The sequence below is a fragment of the Delphinapterus leucas genome, chromosome 7 (genome assembly GCF_059928025.1).
Source record: "Delphinapterus leucas isolate spDelLeu-1000000601 "Yukka" chromosome 7, BTC_Dleu_Yukka2, whole genome shotgun sequence".
In the NCBI taxonomy this organism is placed as follows: Eukaryota; Metazoa; Chordata; class Mammalia; order Artiodactyla; family Monodontidae; genus Delphinapterus; species Delphinapterus leucas.
In genome coordinates, this window is record NC_143135.1 from 16,385,861 (window position 1) to 16,404,861 (window position 19,001).

General features: G+C 46.8%; 1 protein-coding gene across 1 annotated transcript in view; it reads right to left on the reverse strand.

Moving 5' to 3' along the window:
* Positions 1–16,554: 16,554 nt before the first annotated feature.
* TTC17 (tetratricopeptide repeat domain 17) overlaps positions 16,555–19,001 on the reverse strand; it is a 166,369-nt gene continuing 163,922 nt past the window's right edge. Inside the window, exon 25 of the mRNA XM_089914911.1 lies at positions 16,555–18,989. Coding sequence (XP_089771037.1) covers positions 18,918–18,989 — 72 coding nt within the window. The 3' untranslated portion in view covers positions 16,555–18,917. The remainder of the gene's footprint in view (positions 18,990–19,001) is intronic.

The window sequence follows — 19,001 nt, forward strand, 5'->3', positions numbered from 1 at the left end:
CCCATTTGTTTATTTTTGTTTTTATTTCCATTACTCTAGGATGTGGATAAAAAGACCTTGCTGTGATTTATGTCAAAGAGTGTTCTTCCTATGTTTTCCTCTAAGAGTTTTATAGTGTCCGGTCTTACATTTAGGTCTCTAATCCATTTTGAGTTTATTTTTGTGTATCGTGTTAGGGAGTGTTCTAATTTCATTCTTTTACATGTAGCTGTCCAGTTTTCCCAGCACCACTTATTGAAGAGACTGTCTTTTCTCCACTGTATATCCTTGCCACCTTTGTCATAGATTAGTTGACCATAGGTGCGTGGGTTTATCTCTGGGCTTTCTATCTTGTTCCACTGATCTGTGTTTCTGTTTTTGTGCCAGTACCATATTGCTTTGATTATTGTAGCTTTGTAGTATAATCTGAAGTCAGGGAGTCTGATTCCTCCAGCTCCTTTTTTTTTTTTCCCTCAAGACTGCTTTGGCTATTCGGAGTCTTTTGTGTCTCCATACAAATTTTAAGATTTTTTGTTCTAGTTCTGTAAAAAATGCCATTGGTAATTTGATAGGGATTGCATTGAATTTGTAGATTGCTTGGGGTAGTGTAGTCATTTTCACAATATTGATTCTTCCAATTCAAGGACATGATATATCTCTCCATCTGTTGGTATCATCTTTAATTTCTTTCATCAGTGTCATATAGTTTTCTGCATACCAGTCTTCTGTCTCCCTGGGTAGGTTTATTCCTAGGTATTTTATTCTTTTTGTTGCAATGGTAAATGGGAGTGTTTCCTTAATTTCTCTTTCAGATTTTTCATCATTAGTGTATAGGAATGCAAGAGATTTCTGTGCATTAATTAGCTTTACCAAGATAATTGATTAGCTCTAGTAGTTTTCTGGTGGCATTTTTAGGATTCTCTATGTATAGTATCATGTCATCTGCAAACAGTGACACTTTTACTTCTTCTTTTCCAATTTGTATTCCTTTTATTTCTTTTTCTTTTCTGATTGCCATGGCTAGGACTTCCAAAACTATGTTGAATAATAGTGGTGAGAGTGGACATCCTTATCTTGTTCCTGATCTTAGAGGAAATGCTTTCAGTTTTTCACCATTGAGAATGATGTTTGCTGTGGGTTTGTCCTATATGGCCTTTATTATGTTGAGGTAGGTTCCCTCCATGCCCACTTTCTGGAGAGTTTTTATCATAAATGGGTATTGAATTTTGTCAAAAGCTTTTTCTGCATCTATTGAGATGATCATATGGTTTTTATTCTTCAATTTGTTAATATGGTGTATCACATTGATTGATTTGTGTATATTGAAGAATCCTTGCATCCCTGGGATGAATCCCACTTGATCATGGTGTATGATGCTTTTAATGTGTTGTTGGATTCTGTTTGCTAGTATTTTGTTGAGGATTTTTGCATCTATATTCATCAGCGATATTGGTCTGTAATATTCTTTTTCGTAGTATCTTTGTCTGGTTTTGGTATCAGGGTGATGGTGGCCTCATAAAATGAGTTTGGGAGTGTTTCTTCCTCTGTAACTTTTTGGAAGAGTCTGAGAAGGATGGGTGTTAGCTCTTCTCTAAATGTTTGATAGAATTCACCTGTGAAGCCATCTGGTCCTGGACTTTTGTTTGTTGGAAGATTTTAAATCACAGTTTCAATTTCATTACTTGTGATTGGTCTGTTCATATTTTCTATTTCTTCCTGGTTCAGTCTTGGAAGGTTATACCTTTCTAAGAATTTGTCCATTTCTTCCAGGTTGTCCATTTTTATTGGCATAGAGTTGCTTTAGTAAACTCTTAGGATGCTTTGTATTTCTGTGGTGTCTGTTGTAACTTCTCCTTTTTCATTTCTAATTTTATTGATTTGAGTCCTCTCCCTCTTTTTCTTGATGAGTCTGGCTAATGGTTTATCAATTTTGCTTACCTTCTCAAAGAATCAGCTTTTAGTTTCATTGATCTTTGCTATTGTTTTCTTTGTTTCTATTTCATTTATTTCTGCTCTGATCTTTATGATTTCTTTCCTTGCGCTAACTTTGGGTTTTGTTTGTTCTTCTTTCTCTAGTTCCTTTAGGTGTAAGGTTAGATAGTTTATTTGACATTTTTCTTGTTTCTTGAGGTAGGCTTGCATAGCTATAAACTTCCCTCTTAGAACTGCTTTTGCTGCATCCCATAGGTTTTGGATCATCATGTTTTCATTTGTCTCTAGGTATTTTTTGATTTCCTGTTTGATTTCTTCAGTGATCTCTTGGTTATTTAGTAACGTATTGTTTAGCCTCCATCTGTTTGTGTTTTTTTCCCTGTAATTCATTTCTAATCTCATGGCATTGTGGTCAGAAAAGATGCTTGATATGATTTCAATTTTCTTAAATTTACTGAGGCTTGATTTGTGACCCAAGATGTGATCTATCCTGGACAATGTTCTGTGCGCACTTGGGAAGAAAGTGTAATCTTATGTTTTTGGATGGAATTTCCTATAAATATCAATTAAATGTATCTGGTCTATTGTGTCATTTAAAGCTTTTGTTTCCTTATTTATTTTCATTTTGGATGATCTGTCCATTGGTGTAAGTGAGGTGTTAAAGTCCCCCACTATTATTGTGTTACTGTCGATTTCCTCTTTTATAGCTGTTAGCAGTTGCCTTATGTATTGAGGTGCTCCTATGTTGGGTGCATATACATATATATTTATAATTGTTATATCTTCTTCTTGGATTGATCCCTTGATCATTATGTAGTGTCCTTCCTTGTCTCTTGCAACATTCTTTATTTTAAAGTCTATTTTATCTGAGTATTGCTACTCCAACTTTCTTTTGATTTCCATTTGCATGGAATATCTTTTTCTATCCCCTCACTTTCAGTCTGTATGTGTCCCTAGGTCTGAAGTGGGTCTCTTGTAGACAGCATATATATGGGTCTTGTTTTTGTATCCATTCAGGAAGCCTGTGTCTTTTGTTTGGAGCATCTAATCCATTCACGTTTATCAATATGTATGTTCCTATGACCATTTTCTTAACTGTTTTAGGTTTGCTTTTGTAGGTCCTTTTCTTCTCTTGTGTTTCCTGCCTAGAGAAGTTCCTTTAACATTTGTTGTAGAGCTGGCTTGGTGGTGCTGAATTCTCTGAACTTTTGCTTGTCTGTAAAGCTTTTGATTTCTCCATCAAATCTGAATGAGATCCTTGCTGGGTAGAGTAATCTTGGTTGTAGGTTCTTCCCTTTCATCACTTTAAGTATATCATGCCACTGCCTTCTGGCTTGTAGAGTTTCTGCTGAGAAATCAGCTGTTAACCTTATGGGAGTTCCCTTGTATGTTATTTGTCATTTTTCCCTTGATGCTTTCAGTAATTTTTCTTTCTCTCTAATTTTTGCCAATTTGATTACTATGTGTCTCGGCATGTTTCTCCTTGGTTTTATCCTCTATGGGACTTGCTGCGCTTCCTGGACTTGGGTGGCTATTTCCTTTCCCATGCTAGGGAAGTTTTCGACTATAATTTCTTCAAATATTTTCTCTGGTCCTTTCTCTCTCTCTTCTCCTTCTGGGACCCCTATAGTGTGAATGTTGTTGCGTTTAATGTTGTCCCAGAGGTCTCTTAGGTTGTCTTCATTTCTTTTCATTCTTTTTTCTTTATTCTGTTCTGCAGCAGTGAATTCTACCATTCTGTCTTCCAGGTCACTTATCCATTTTTCTGCCTCAGTTATTCTGCTATTGATTCCTTCTAGTGTATTTTTCATTTCAGTTATTGTATTGTTCATCTCTGTTTGTTTGTTCTTTAATTCTTCTAGGTCTTTGTTAAAAGTTTCTTGCATCTTCTCGATCTTTGCCTCCATTCTTTTTCCGAGGTCCTAGATCATCTTCACTGTCATTATTCTGAATTCTTTTTCTGGAAGGTTGCCTATCTCCACTTCATTTAGTTGCTTTTCTTGGGTTTTATCTTGTTCCTTCATCTGGTACATAGCCCTCTGCCTTTTCTTCTTGTCTCTCTTTCTGTGAATGTGGTTTTTGTTCCACAGGCTGCAGGATTGTAGTTCTTCTTTCTTCTGCTGTCTGCCCTCTGGTGGATGAGGCTATCTAAGAGGCTTGTGCAAGTTTCCTGATGGGAGGGACTGGTGGTTCTTAGAGCTGACTGTTGCTCTGGTGGGCAGAGCTCAGTAAAACTTTAATCCTCTTGACTGCTGATGGGTGGGGCTGAGTTCCCTCCCTGTTGGTTGTTTGGCCTGAGGCAAGCCAACACTGGAGCCTACCTAGGCTCTTTGGTGGGGCTAATGACAGACTCTGGGAGGGCTCCCGTCAAGGAGTACTTCCCAGAACTTCTGCTGCCAGTGTCCTTGTCCCCATGGTGAGCCACAGCCACCCCCCGCCTCTGCAGGAGCCCCTCCAACACTAGCAGGTAGGTCTGGTTCAGTCTCCCCTGGGGTCACTTCTCTTTCCCCTGGGTCCCGATGTGCACACTACTTTGTGTGTGCCCTCCAAGAGTGGAGTCTCTGTTTCCCCCAGTCCTGTCGAAGTCCTGCAATCAAATCCCACTAGGTTTCAGAGTCTGATTCTCTAGGAATTCCTCCTCCCGTTGCCGGACCCCCAGGTTGGGAAGCCTGACGTTGGGCTCAGAACCTTCACTCCCGTGGATGGACTTCTGTGGTATAAGTGTTCTCCAATCTGTGAGTCACCCACCCAGCAGTTATGGGATTTGATTTTACTGTGATTGCGCCCCTCCTACCGTCTCATTGTGGCTTCTCCTTTGTCTTTTGATGTGGGGTGTCTTTTTTGGTGAGTTCCAGTGTCTTCCTGTCCGTGATTGCCCAGCAGCTAGTTGTGATTCTGGTGTTCTCATAAGAGGGAGTGAGAGCACGTCCTTCTACTCTGCCATCTTGGTTCCAGTCCCTGAGCATGTTTAAGATAGGCTAGGGTAATCTATGACGTTTGGTAGGTCAGATGTGTTAGAAGCATTTTCAACATATGATATTGTCAACTTACCATGGGTAAGTCAAGGAAGACCTGCAGTTAAAGCTTAGATAGACCAGTCACATGTGATAAATCCACTTCAACATACGTAGTTCCCTAAGTCTTTGGATTTCTCTTACATTATACCCAGAGACTTTTTGGCATGTCCGTTTCATTTGACTATCAGTGAGTCCAGACTTCAGTTTACCAACTGAAGTAACAATACAGCTTTGATCAGATTCTTGAGCTGGTGCACCAGCTTCAGAATCTCTGGTAAGCAGGACATACATACTGAAAAATTCAGCCAGATTTAAAACTACTCTCTCCTCTCTACTCTAGCATGGTTCAAACCTATTCCTATGAATATTCCCCAGGTTTTCACTGATATATAAATTTGCACATTTTGGCATCTAAGCATCTACTAGGCACACCTTTATAATTGGCTCCCTGGGTACATGCAGATTGTCTTTAGCCATGGATCTGGGACACATGTGAAGCTATGGGGTGGGAGGTGGTCATAGGATCATCAAGCAAGGCAAGACCAGCCTCCTTAGGGTCAGAGGAGTTGTTTCTACTGGTGAGAGAAGCCCGGTGGAGTTATGTTGTCCAGGGTCTTCAGATTTAACTGGATTCTCCTAAATATCACCATTCTAATACTTTGGGACTCTGGTCCTTCCTAATCATTGCCCTAAAATTTCACGTAAGAAATATGGTAGGCTGTGAATCCAGTCTATTGTGTAAATCAGCAACCAATAGGACAAGAATCCACACTTGACTACGCTAGGCTACTCACTGGCTATGAGAGATAGGATGTGATTTAGGGTATTCATAAGACCGTTCTCTCAGGACAGTTATAGGAAGTCCTTGGTTCTCTGACTAATAAGCCATGAATTTAAAGCCCTGGGCTTGATATTCTATTTAAATTCTCTTGGATGGTGAGAAGCAACCAGCCTACCTTTTATTCCTCCTGACCGCCAAACTGTGCTATGGCCTTTGCCATTTGTTCTGTCAAAGCCATATCTTTAAAAATTCACTTTATGATCATAGATGACAAATTAGAACAGAAACTGCTCTATGAAGAGAGACTGAGGACAGAACTCCAGCATGACATTTGGTAGTAAAGGAAATAAGAGAGTTAGGAGATGGCATGACTCATGAAGGACTTTTTGTTTTTTGGCCACACCGCACGGCATGTGGGATCTTTGTTCCCCGACCAGGGATCGAACACTTTCCCCCTGCAGTGGAAGTGCAGAGTCCTAACCACTGGACTGCCAGGGAAGTCCCATGAAGGACTTTTAGAATAGAGATATTTGTAGACTAAGAAAACAGCCTAATGGAAAGGAAGTGATGGAAGATGCAAAGAATATGGCAAGTAACGGAAGGAGCAAGTTCTTAGAGGTGGTCTAAGTTTGAAAAGAAGAGCTCAAGTGAAGGACTGATACTGGTGCACGGTCTGGGGATGGAAGGAAAATATGAAAGCAAAGAGCAAGTTCAGATGGAGTGGGTGGATGATGGCAATGAAAGGCCCGGTCGTTATATAGGAGAGGGATGTCTAGAGCCTGAGACTCAGGGGCTGAGCAGTTGTGAAGGATGACATGGTCCAGATGCAGCCTTGCCTCCGGCTGGCTCAAGTGCAGCGTGGATGAGGCATCAATTCGAGCTGAGGCAGTGCAAGCTGAGAAGTCTTCAGCCTGGTTGTGGAAATCAGTGGAGGTGAGAACAGGGAAAAGTGTGGGGATGGAACCCATGAATGAGCCAGGTGTGCCCATTCTCGGGGAAGGTTGGGGTTGGAAGGGATCCTGCAGGCTGGAAGATAACATGGAGGAAGCGGGGTGGTGGTGGCGACACAAGCGGGTGACCTGGTTTTGTAAGGAGGACATGCTGGCAGAGGGGCCTGGAAGTAGCTATAGGAAACCAAGAAGTACCCCAGTCCTTCTAACCTCCTGCCCTGGGGCAAAAGGTGACCTCGGCTCGTGCGCTTTGTGAGCAAATGATCTCAGCAAGGGATTAAATGAAGATGACTTAGGACAGTGACAAGCACATTGTCAGCACTCAGTAAATGTTGCCTCTGATTATTATTAAAGTCAGGGACCAGTAGAAGAAATAGAAGATGGGCTGATGGGGGTGATAGAGAGAGATGGGGGTGATAGAGAGAGGGGTTAGATCTGACAGTAATAAGGGGACAGGAGGGAATAGCGCTGACAGTTCTTTCTTCATCACCGGTTCATGAAGAACCCCCTCCGCTTCCTCCTCCTCATTCTTTCTCTCTCTCCCCCCACCCATAACAGCTTTATCAAGATATAACCCATATGTTACACGTTCACCCATTTAAATTGCACACTTGATTTTTACTATATTCACATAGTTGTGCAACCAGCACTACAGTCAATTATAGAACTTTTTTTTTTTTTTTTTTTTTTGCGGTACGCGGGCCTCTCACTGCCGTGGCCTCTCCCGTTGCGGAGCACAGACTCCGGACGCGCAGGCTCAGCGGCCATGGCTCACGGGCCCAGCCGCTCCGCGGCACGTGGGATCTTCCCGGACCGGGTCACGAACCCGTGCCCCTGCATCGGCAGGCAGACTCTCAACCACTGCGCCACCAGGGAAGCCCTATAGAACATTTTAATCACCTCAAAACCCATATCGTTTTGCTATCACCCCAATCCCCCATCATTTCTGGCCCTGGGAAAGCCACTCATCTACTTTCTGCCTCTGTGATTCGCCTGTTGTGGACATTTCATATACATGGATCAGAATATGCACAACAAGCAAATCCTCTTAAATTCCTTTTAATTATAAGTTCAAAGGAATGAAGCACTAACAGTGGACTCTCAGGTACTAGCAATAGGTGTGTGTGTGGGGAGGGGGACAGGATTTGGAGACTCAGATCCTCCTTCCTCTGTGCATAAGTCTAGCCCGTTTGTTTTTCCTCTTATAACATGCTTGGAAAGGAAAATGTCAAAAGCCAACCAGCTACAGAATCCAGGAGGAGGCTGGCGAATCACTTCAGTGGCTGGCGCCCTGCTGAGAATTGCACAAAGGAAGGGCTGGGGGGATCTACTCCCTTGGGGAGACCGGCTGATTCTGCGGCGGCACCAGAGGGAACAGACCAGTCGGTGCTGAGGTGGCGGTGGCAGGTGGCGGGGGAGAGAGGGGATGCCATGGTGGAGCCCATAGCATTGCCCAGAGGGCTGCACGGGGAGGTCATCCAGAAGCCCCTACTTTCCATTAGTCCATGCAGCCCCTCCACGGGGACATAGTAACTCGCGCAGGGAGGGGCAGGACCCACCAGTGTGTGTCAAGTGAGGGCATAAATCCATGGTGCCTTAGATGACGTTAGGTGTTTCATGGCCCGCCAGCCCCTAAATAACATTAAATCACCCACTAAGAAGGTTTCTCCCCTTTTAATTCTCTTTCAACCTTTTAAGTCAAAGAGAAGGCATCAACTTGGTGCCCATGTTTCCAACACCCTCACTGACACTTGTGAATGTCCCTTTTAAGAGAGTGGGTCCTAGAATCAGGGTCCCCTGGCAGCAACAATGTCTCCCTAGAATTTAATAACATTGTTTTGTTCACAATGAATTGATTTTCCCATGGTCTTCCATGTCTGGTAGTGATATAAAGTTTCCATCTTACATAATCTTTTTAGAGCTTAATAAGAGAGTCAGTTTAAAGAAAGACATTAGTGAAATAATGGCAAGTGATATGTAGATATGGTAAACATGGTGATGGTGGTACATGAAATGACCAAAGCGTAAGAACTGAACTGGAAGAATTTTATGATCTGTTTCTCTGCCTAGAGGGTCTGCGACTCGGTGATTCAGAAAATGAGAGATGACGTTGCGGTCAGCCTGGCTTCCCCCATTGTAGCTTTCACTCCACTGCATGTAATGGGGAGTTTTTACTTGTCCGCCTCTCTCACCAGACTTGGAACCCGATATGTGTTGTTTCCCTTATGTCAGCAGTGCCCAGCACAGTGCCTGATACACAGAAGTCCTCAGTGTTTATTTACTGAATGAATGTAAATGAATGAATAAATGCGTGAATGAACAGTTGCCCTCAGTACTCTGAGGAGAGTAGTTACTGAGAATCTGTCCATCCGTCCATCCATCCACACGTGCATTCCATACTTACTAAGCAAGACACTGTGTGCAAGATACCCTGCCGTTAACTTCCTTGTAATGGCTTCATTTTTAGTCAATAATCAATCTACGTATTGTGCCCAGGGTAGTCAAGATACTGTCAGTGGTGGGGAGAATGTAATCTCTTCTTCACTTAAAAGCAGCGATATTAGAGCCAGCCGGAGCTGAGATTAAATCCTGTCTCTGACACTTAATATTTGGGGCACTTTGGGCCATTTACCTCTTGGAGTAAGAGTTCTCCTTCTGTAAAGTGGTTTTAATAATATTGAAGTGGCCCTGAGTCAGCCCCAGGGAATGTTGTTGAATGAATGAGATAGAGCGAGTGAATGAGTGAATGGATGCGGACCACAGCCCCCAGCGCAGCCTGGGCGCCAGGACACAGCCTAGCTCCTCTCCCACAGCCCAGGCCCCCGCCTGCCGGTGAAACTTCAGAATGGGTGGGAGAAAGCCTCAGCTCCAAGCTGTGCTTCACTGAGCAAAAATACAGCACACTGGGTGAAAAGCAGAGAGCTAGCGGAGTCTCTCCCGCAGTGGACCCTGAGGCCTATGCTGGGCCAGCAGCAGGGGCCCTTGGCAGGTGACCCAAGGACAGACAAACCACTCCCTAGACTGCTGAATGTCTGAAGGCCCCAGCCCCTCCCCTCCCCCCAGGGATGTGGGCAATGTGTTGTTGGCATGGTGACCAGTCAGCCTGTCCCCCCCTCCTCTGCATCCTGCTGTGACAAAGAGGCCCTGAGGGGTGGAATGGGGCCCTGCGGGCTCCACTGGCTCAAGAACGGTAGGGAGAGCCGGGTCCAGGAGCTTGGGGGGGGCCTGCCTGCTGCCCTCCGGAGGCAGGAACAATGGAGCCGTTGCCCTGGCAACCAGGGGAGGCCTCTCCCTGGGCCTCCAGGCTGAGTCTGGGAGGAGGTGTCCTAAGAAAGGGAGGTTGGGAAGAGGGTGGGTGTGCCTGTTCTCAGAGCTGCCTGTCCCCCAAGGAAGGGCGGCAGGGGCTTCTTTCCAGAGAAGATGATCAGAGTCTCTGTGGACCCATTCTGCAGAGCCTCAGAGGGAGACAGGTGCGAGCAGTTTCCACCACATCAAGGCTGAGCAGGCCACGGACACGTCACTGCAGTATCTCCTGAGCACCTTTCCCTAATGCCCACCTCTCCTCCTCTGAGGCCTCCTGAGGGCTGGTTTAGGGCAGGGACTGTGCAGTCAGGACCAGACGCTGATGGCCTGAGAGGCCCTCTAACCTTGGGGCTGTACTGCAAACTCTGGGATGTGTGTGATGCTGTGGGGGCAGGTGGGGCTTGGGGAGCTGGGCCACATTCTCCGAGCCTGAGGGCAGACCCTTGCCGTGAAAGGCCCCAGGGCTTTGTAAAGGCATCAGCTTCTGGAGCGAGACATCCCAGCTCCAGATCTGGGCTCCAGCAGCACTTCACTGGCTGCGTGACCCAGAGCAAGTGATTTCGTCTGAGTCTCAGTTTCCCTAGCTGTAAAGCAGCACTGGTTAGCATGTGCATATAGAATAGAGGAGACGGCTCCTGGGACGGACGTATGGGGTCACAGGGTGGCTCAGCGGGGATTAGCTTCCTTCCCTCCCCGGCCACGTGCTTCTCCCTCCAGGCACCTGTGGCTCGGAACCCTGGGGGTATCACCGGCTCTCCACAGACCGCTGAGTACCCCATCGACAAATGCACCCCCATTCTCCCTGAAAGGCTCCCCTATTCTTGTTACCCTCCTGAGGGTCCCAGGCAGGATGTACCTCTATCATGGTAACCAGGCTTGTCTTTGAGATGGGCTGGTGTCGGATGTCCTTTGCTTGTCTGAATGTTCTCATTTTCCCCTTTGAGCTTGGGTTGCTTCTGCCATAAAGAAAAGAAAAATTTAAGAGAGGAGGAACCTTATAAAAGGTCTGAGAGCTCAGAGGCATTGGAAGTGGCTGTGTCCATTGCACCCACCTGGGTAGAAGCAGGTCACTGGGGGAGAATCTATCTCAGCCGGTGGCCACCTGCACCCCATGCTCTGTCCTCGCCTGCAGTCAGCACCTAACGCTACCCGGAGCCTGCGTGGGCGTCGGGGGATGAATGTGGGAGTCACGATCCCAGCCAGACGCCTGTCCTTTCAGGACAAATGGCTCCCTCTTGTGGCCACTAGGCCTCATGGCAGGCGTTTCCCGCCCCCGTGCCCTTGGCTGCTCAGAGCACCCTGACAGGTGCCTGAAGGGAGGGGCACCAAGGACACTGAAGCTGGTCTGGCCTGGCCCTTGAGCTCCCAAAGTAAAGCTCATTCCCAGCCTGGACCCCCTGAACCCCTGAGTCTAATTGGAGCAGCAAGGCCCTTTCCTGCTTCTTCCCAAGCAAGAACCTTGTGGAGGCTGAAACAGCCGTTCTGAGAAGGCTCACCACGCTCAGACTGCACTGCCGACCTGACAGGCGCTGAGGGGACAAGCTGACCACAGGGACCTCGCCCACAAAGATGATCTCAGAGTGAAGAAGGGCGTACCAGTAGTTCACATACTATTTCTGGAGAATCTGTTATGTCCTGGGCCTGGCCTGGGCTCACTGTGAGGTGGGTGGGTAGAAACTAAGAAACGAAGGAGACCATACTTGTTGCTCTCTGGTGCCTTCACACTAGTTAGTGTGTTCATTCCAAACAGAAGTTCTTACCTGGGATCATTGGGTTGGCTTCAGGGGGTCCGTGGGCCCCCTGAAATTATATGCATGAAATGGGCATTTTTCTGGAGAGACGGCCTGGAGCTTTCATCAGATTCTCAAAGGATTTAAAAGCATCAGAACCACAGCTAAAGTAAATGAGATGAAAACTTCTCATCCCATGGTGTATGTGGGCCCCTTCAATATAGTCACCTTGGGAGGAGGCTGACTGCTCAGATGACCGTTTTCTTTTCCACCTGGGGCTCCTGTGGGCTGTCCTCAGGGATAGCTTTGAAACTATGGAAAAATATCAGGCTCATTTCTTCTTGATCACTTCTTTTTTTCCCCCCAGAATGACCCAGATTTATCACCCACCTTTGTCACCAGCTTTGGATCTAAATGACTGTCAGCTGTTTCCAAAAATTCCATCCACCTTAACAAGGCAAAGATTTGTCACCCTCAGGAGTATTCAAGCGAACATGACAGCATTACTGCGGGAGTTCCTGAAACTTCCTTCAGAACTCAGGGTGGGGAAAGAGTATAGAAAAGTATAGTCTTTTGAGGTGACTGATTTGAATGCTCTGTCAGTAAAAAGACAGCCATGTGACTCTGTAATGATGAATTGTAAGCATAACAGATTAACCAGCAATAACCAGAAAATGAGATAAAGGGTGAAAATAATGTGTAGAGGAAGACAGAGAAGGGAGGGGTCGTGGTGGCCGTCATTCACTCAGCGTTCAAGGGATGTTTATGGACATCCCTTGATGTCCATAAACATCAAGGGATGTTTATGGACATCCACTCTGGAACCTAGGTGAATAAGACAGGAGCACCCAGTGTATCAGAGGAGACAGACACACAAAGAACCCGCCAGAGAACCATGTGGGGTGTGTTATAACAGAAGGATAACTGCGGAAGTGACACCCCAAAAGCTCACCCCAAGTGGCACTAAGTTTACCCCCAAAGTGACACATCCTTCCAGGGCTGTGTATCGAACAGAGCACAAAGCAAATATTCTGTTTATCTGGCCCCCTGAAGGCAAAACTTGGAAGAAGACTGTGGTAGGTTGTGTTATGGCCTCAATTCTTCACTCCTTGTATCCGTGTGACTTTGAGGGCAAGTTGTAATTCCCTGCCCGGGGACAGTGGATATTAGCAGACGTGACACAAGCAGGATATTTAAATGTGCTTGCATGACTGGGTTTGTTCTCTGGTGCTTCTGCCATTGCCATGAGAATATTCTGGGCTAGCTCGCTGGTCCCAGGAAGAGGATGAGAGACGTGTGGAGCAGAGTTGCCCCAATGAAGGTGCCCAGCCAAGCCCAGCCTAGAGAACTACCCGCAAACCAACCTCTAGATACAGAAGTGACCCCAGTGAAGTCAGCAGACCCCTGAGCCCCATTTGAGCCCAGCCTTGATCAGCCTACTCTTAGTCAACCCAAAGACAGATAAGGTATGATAATAAGTGACTGTTGTTTCAGGCCACTGAGTTTGGGGTGGTTTGTTATGCAGTGATAGCTGACTGATACAAAGGCCCCTTTATCAGCGATTTCTGTAGATTTCCCCTTGCCTAGTTTCCCCTTTCCCCCAGCCCCTGGCAGCCTCTATCTTCCTTTCTGCCTCTATGAATCAGACTATTCTAGATATCTCACATAGGCGGACTCATACGATATTTTTCCTTTTGTGTCTGGCTTATTTCGCTTAGCATAACATCTTCAAGATTCATCCATGTTGTAGCAGGTATCAGAGTTCCATTCCTTTTTTTTTTTTTGGATAATTATATATATATGTATATATTTTTTGTGTGTGTGTGGTACGCGGGCCTCTCACTGTTGTGGCCTCTCCCGTTGCGGAGCACAGGCTCCGGACGCGCAGGCTCAGCGGCCATGGCTCACGGACCCAGCCACTCCACTGCATGTGGGATCTTCCCAGACCGGGGCACGAACCCGTGTCCCCTGCATCGGCAGGCGGACTCTCAACCACCGTGCCACCAGGGAAGCCCCAATAATATATATATTTTTAATTGAAGTATAGTTGGTTTACAGTGTCATGTTAGTTTCAGGTGTACAGCACAGTGATTCAGTTATATATAAATATATTTATTCTTTTTCAAATTCTTTTCCCGTATAGGTTATTAAAAAATACTGAGTGTGGTTCCCTGTGCTATACAGTAGGTCCTTGTTGGTTATCTATTTTATATATAGTAGTGTGTATATTTTAATCCCAAACTCCTAATTTATCCCTCCTCCTCCCCCTTTGTTGACCATAAGTTTATTTTCTATTTTCATTCCTTTTTTAAGGTTGAATAATATTCCATTCTTTGTGTGTACCATATTTTATCATCCATTCATTTGTGAATGGACACTTGGGTTGTTTGCACCTCTTGGCTATTGTGAATAGTGCTGCTATGAACATGGGTGTACAGCTGCTGCTTTTAATTCTTTTGGAAATTTAGTTCTAGAAGTGGAATTGCTGGATCAAATGGTAATTCTCTGTTTCGTTTTTGAAGCTCTGACCCACCTCATTGCAGATGAGGCCGTCAGAGGTTAAAGGCTGGCATTGAGAAGCATCCCATCAGCACTTTCCCATTGCTAGTCCCACTCGCGTCCGTTATGGGGCACGAGCTTTCCCGGTGCCCAGATGCCCTTTAAAAAGAGAGATAAGAGGAGGGGAATGTGATGACACCCTGAATTACTGAGTATTTTTGTTAAAACTGCAGTCAAACTCTGAACTGCACAGTGATTGAGATAATATTTAAATTTATCTGAAAAACGCCTACTAAATTGGACCAACTGGGAGCACATTAGAACAGGGCCTTGAGAGCAAAGATGAATTCAATTAAAAGTTCAGCTGTGGGAAATCAAGTTGGTTTTTCCTTTTGACATCAGGGTTGAAATGTACAAATTTTAAACTCGGCTACAGACACAATGAAGATCATCGTAGCTGGTGGTTAGTGCCATCGATACCAAGGAGCTGGACAAGGTACTGGGGTGGAGAGGATGGAGGGGCCTGTTTTAAATCACATCATGGACACAGGGAGGGCTCCTCAGAGGAGGTGACACTTGGGCTGAACCTTGATGGACAAGTCCACCCAGAGGACAGCCATTGTGAGAGGGTTCCAGTCAGGAGGAAGTGCATGGGGGCCTGGAGGCAGGAAATAGCTCTATATGTTTGAGAAACAAAAGAAATTCCAGAGCGAATACAGGGTAATGATTAAGGAGAGAGCGTGACCTTTCATTCTTGATCATAACCCCCCACTCCTTCAAATTCTTTAACGATGCCTCATATGTTCCAAGGTCAAGTTTAAATCCTGTAGCCCTGAGCCCAGGCGCCTCATAGATCTGGCTTCTCTGGCCTCCCCTTCCGTCACTGTAGTGTGTCCACCTCCCATCAGCCACTTTCTTTTCTCCACTCAGCCTTTCCTTCTGCCTGGGACACCGGCCTCCCTCTTCTCTACCTGTCTAATTCCCTTCCTGTGTTTAAAAAACCCAGCTCCTGCCGCCTCCTCCAAGAACCTTCCCCAGTCGAGGGGATCACCCGCTCCTTTGCGCCTCCACTGCTCTCTGATGATTGTGTGCATTTCTGTCTGAGTGACTGCGTGATCCTTGGGGGCAGGAACCCAGTCTAATTATTCATGTTTGTGTTCCCTGGGTTTACCTGGTAGGCACCTGTATGTACGCTGATGTCTGCCAAACGTTTTCTGCATCCTGGTCCTCTCTCTTGGGCTTTACACCCGTACATCTACCTGCCTATTAGATAAGTTCATGCAGTTGGCCTCGAGCAGTGGCTCTGGGCCCACAGGTGCACCTCAGAACCCCCTGGAGCCAGTTCATACTGCCTGGGGGTGACAACTGCTGCATCTCTTCCCAGCTCTGTGTGGGAGTGATGTCAGACAGGTGGCTTGAAATCGGCCATGGTGGGATTATTTCCACCGTTAGAATTGGCGAATACTAAAATCAGGAATTCCTTCTCCCCAGGAGTGAGTTGTTAAACATTTCTCAGCACGCCACTACTTGGAGGGCTAGAGGGTTTATTAAAGCCCAGATTGCTGGGCCCACCCACCGAGTCCCTGATTTAGTAGGTCTGGGGTAGGGCCTGAGAAATTGCATTTCTAAAAGTTCCAGGGATGCTGAGGCTACTGGTCTCAGAGAATCAGAGGCCTACAGGCACCTCAGAGTCATGTCCAAAACAAAAGTCATCATCTTTCCCTCAAACCCACGCCTCCTGTGTTGTTTGTAGGGAATGGCAGCAGTATCCACCGAGTTTCCTCAGCCAGGAATCTGGGATCATCTCCCTCGGCTTCCGGGGCTCAGTGATCACCAGGTCCCGGCAACCCTCCTTCATCAGCTCTCCTCTGACCCTTCACCTTCTGCCTGTCCCTGGGGCCTGGGCCCTGCCTGATTCACGCCCCGTCCCTCCTTGTCTGTTCCCACACCAGCCTCCTGGGTGGGCACCCTGCTTCCATCCTCATCCACTCTGTCCTTTCTCCACATCACCTTCAGCGTGATGAGATGCCAATCCCATCACATGATCCCCAGCGTGAAAGGTGTCAACGTTTCCCCATTCATGTCTTCAGGAGCGCTTCTGTCTAGAGTTCTCCTTCCTCCCTCGGCCTTCAGCACTCACCTTAACTCCCCCCCCACCCCATCCAGGCTGGGCTGCTGTCTCTCCCCAGGGAATCCCTGCCCCCTCTCCTGCCCCATTACAGTGCCGTTCACGCCACCATCTCCCAATTGCCTCTTCACCCTCCGGCTTCACCCATGTCACTGCAAGCTTATGAGGAAGGAACTGAATTTGTTTTATCAAATCTCTTTTCCTCTGTGCTTACCACTGAGTCTGGCACACGGTAGGCCCTTTTCTCGGCTTGGCTTGCGGGAAGGAGACTCTGAGAATTTTAGTGCAAGTCGTTTATTTGGGAAGTGATCTGAGGAAGCACCAGTAGGGAGTGAGGGGCAGGAGGGGGTGTCGGAAAGCCAGTAAAAGGCGTCTCTTCAGGCCAGTTGCCCCTGGGGACCCCACTGAAGCTCAGTCCTCTGGGGATTCTGGGAGCAAGTGTAGAAAAGGCCTCAGAGTCATCTTACTCAAGGGGTATCTATCCACCAACACCCCATCTGTTGGGGCATTAACTCTCCAGCACTGCCTGCCCGTGCAAGGGCCAAATGGCTCCCATAGCCAGGACAGTCCCCAGGCAGTAGCTGTGGGCACGTTGAAGCAGTGCTGAGGGCATATGGGCAGATACCGACAGCCCCGGCACAGTGCTCACTGTTTGGTACATAGACGTGAAGAAGAGAGCATCCCAGCATCCCGGGGAGAGGTGACAGCATGTTCAAAGGCACTGAGGCCTGAAGGAGCCTAAACCATCCCAGCTTAAGGAGGAAAAATTATTTTCCAAGAAGAAAGGAGGGGGAGCTGGATGAAGATGGTCAAAAGTTACAAACTTCCAGTTTTAAGATAAAAATGTACTGAGGATGTAACGTACCACACAGTGGCTATAGCTAACACTGCTGTATGGTGTATCTGAAACTTGTTAAGAGGGTAGAGCCTAAGAGGTCTCATCACAGGAAAAAACACGTTTTTTCTTTTTGTATCTATGTGAGGTGATGGATATTCACTAAACTTACTGTGGTAATTAATTCACAATATATGTAAGTCAAGTTGTTAAGCTGTACACTTTAGACTTATATAGTGCTGTATGCCAGTTGTATCTCGATAAAACTGGAAAGGAATAAAAGAAGGAGGTGAGGAGGGGTCTGCGTTAAGGGACCCACTCTGGGGCCTTCTGAATGGACGTTCTCTGGGGGTGATGCAGACTTGTCTGGTGTCTGGGTGTTACACACTTGGGTGGGTTGGAGCTCATTGTCTGGGGCAGCACTCCCCCTGGGACTCTGCTGATGGAGATGTTTCATATCTGTGCTGTCCAATACAGAAGACCCATGTGGCTGCTGAGCATTTGAAAATGTGGCTGGTGCAACCGAGGAATTGAATCTTTAATTTTATCCCATTGTGATGAATTTAAATGTCAGTGTCAGTGGGCAGGTTGGTTACTGGCTACCGTCGTGGACAGTGCAGGTCCTCCACCACACTGTTGCCTCTCCATCCTCTGCAGCTAGGGCTCTGAGCTGCCCTGATCAAGAGCACCCCTGCGCCTGGAGTGCCACGTGGTCCCCCCTTCGTTTGGTCCTCAGATCCTCAGCCTTGTGTCCGGCTGCCACCTGCAGGATTTGGAGAGCAATGGGCAGAAGCTGGCCTGGTCCCTTATCAGGCCTGGGTCCCCTGATTTTCACTAGCCTCACCCCAAGGCATGTGACTATAGAGAGAAGGCCTGGTGAGAATGACTCTGGACACATTCTCAGAACTCTTAGAGAGGCCTTAGTGGAGAAGTTCCAGGTTCCCGTCTGCCATCTTTATGAAGTTAGCATGTGGTAAGGGTCTGGCTGGGCCTTACTTTCACTACTGGTCCGGGCTTGTTTTCAAATTATAAAAGGTACCTCCCTAATGCAGCTGGGCATTTTCAGAGAGGCTGGGCTTTCTGTGATAGGCCCTTGCAGAGATTTTGGGGTTGGAGGGCATGGAGGAGGTCAACTCTAGACAAAATGGGAGTCTGCTCTGAAGCCAGCGTGTCTGGATGCCCTTTCTGTTTCATCCTGCATGAAGGATAAAATTCATGTCTTTCTGTAGCAATGCTTCTCACACAGGGATTCGTGTGCCCCAGGGGAAGGTTCCAGGTTTCTTGGAGGTAAGGTCATATGTAGTGTAGAGCTGGCCTCTCCAAACGTCCAGCCGTGTTGGCCTATGGAACACACACACTGGAATCCTGCACCTCCAACTCCAGCGCATACAAAGGCACGATATGATATTTTAGAATATTGAGCAAACTCAAAATCAAGAAATTACCAGGTGCCAATGATGGAGTGGGAACTGGCACTGAGAATTCCTACAGGCCTGAAGAACTGTGGTCTTGGTTCCCCCGCAGGGACAGGCATAAGCCCTCATGGACAGTTGATTGATGGAACTGGACTCTGTCTAAGGCCAGGAGCAGGGACAAGACCCAGATCAGACAGCCCCTGTCCACCAGGTAAAACTATTAGGACCTTGAGCCTCCTACCTGTGGGAAGGTAGGGTCCTAATTCACACTCTCCATACAGTGTGGAAACCCCAACTTCAGAAGCTAACAAACGTGTTGACCTTATGGGGTTTCCAGTAGAGGCCACTTCAAAAACTTCTGCGGAGGGAGGTGCCTTCAATCCCAGGTACTTGTGGGATTACCTCGAATGTTAACTCCTGCTAAATAAAGAC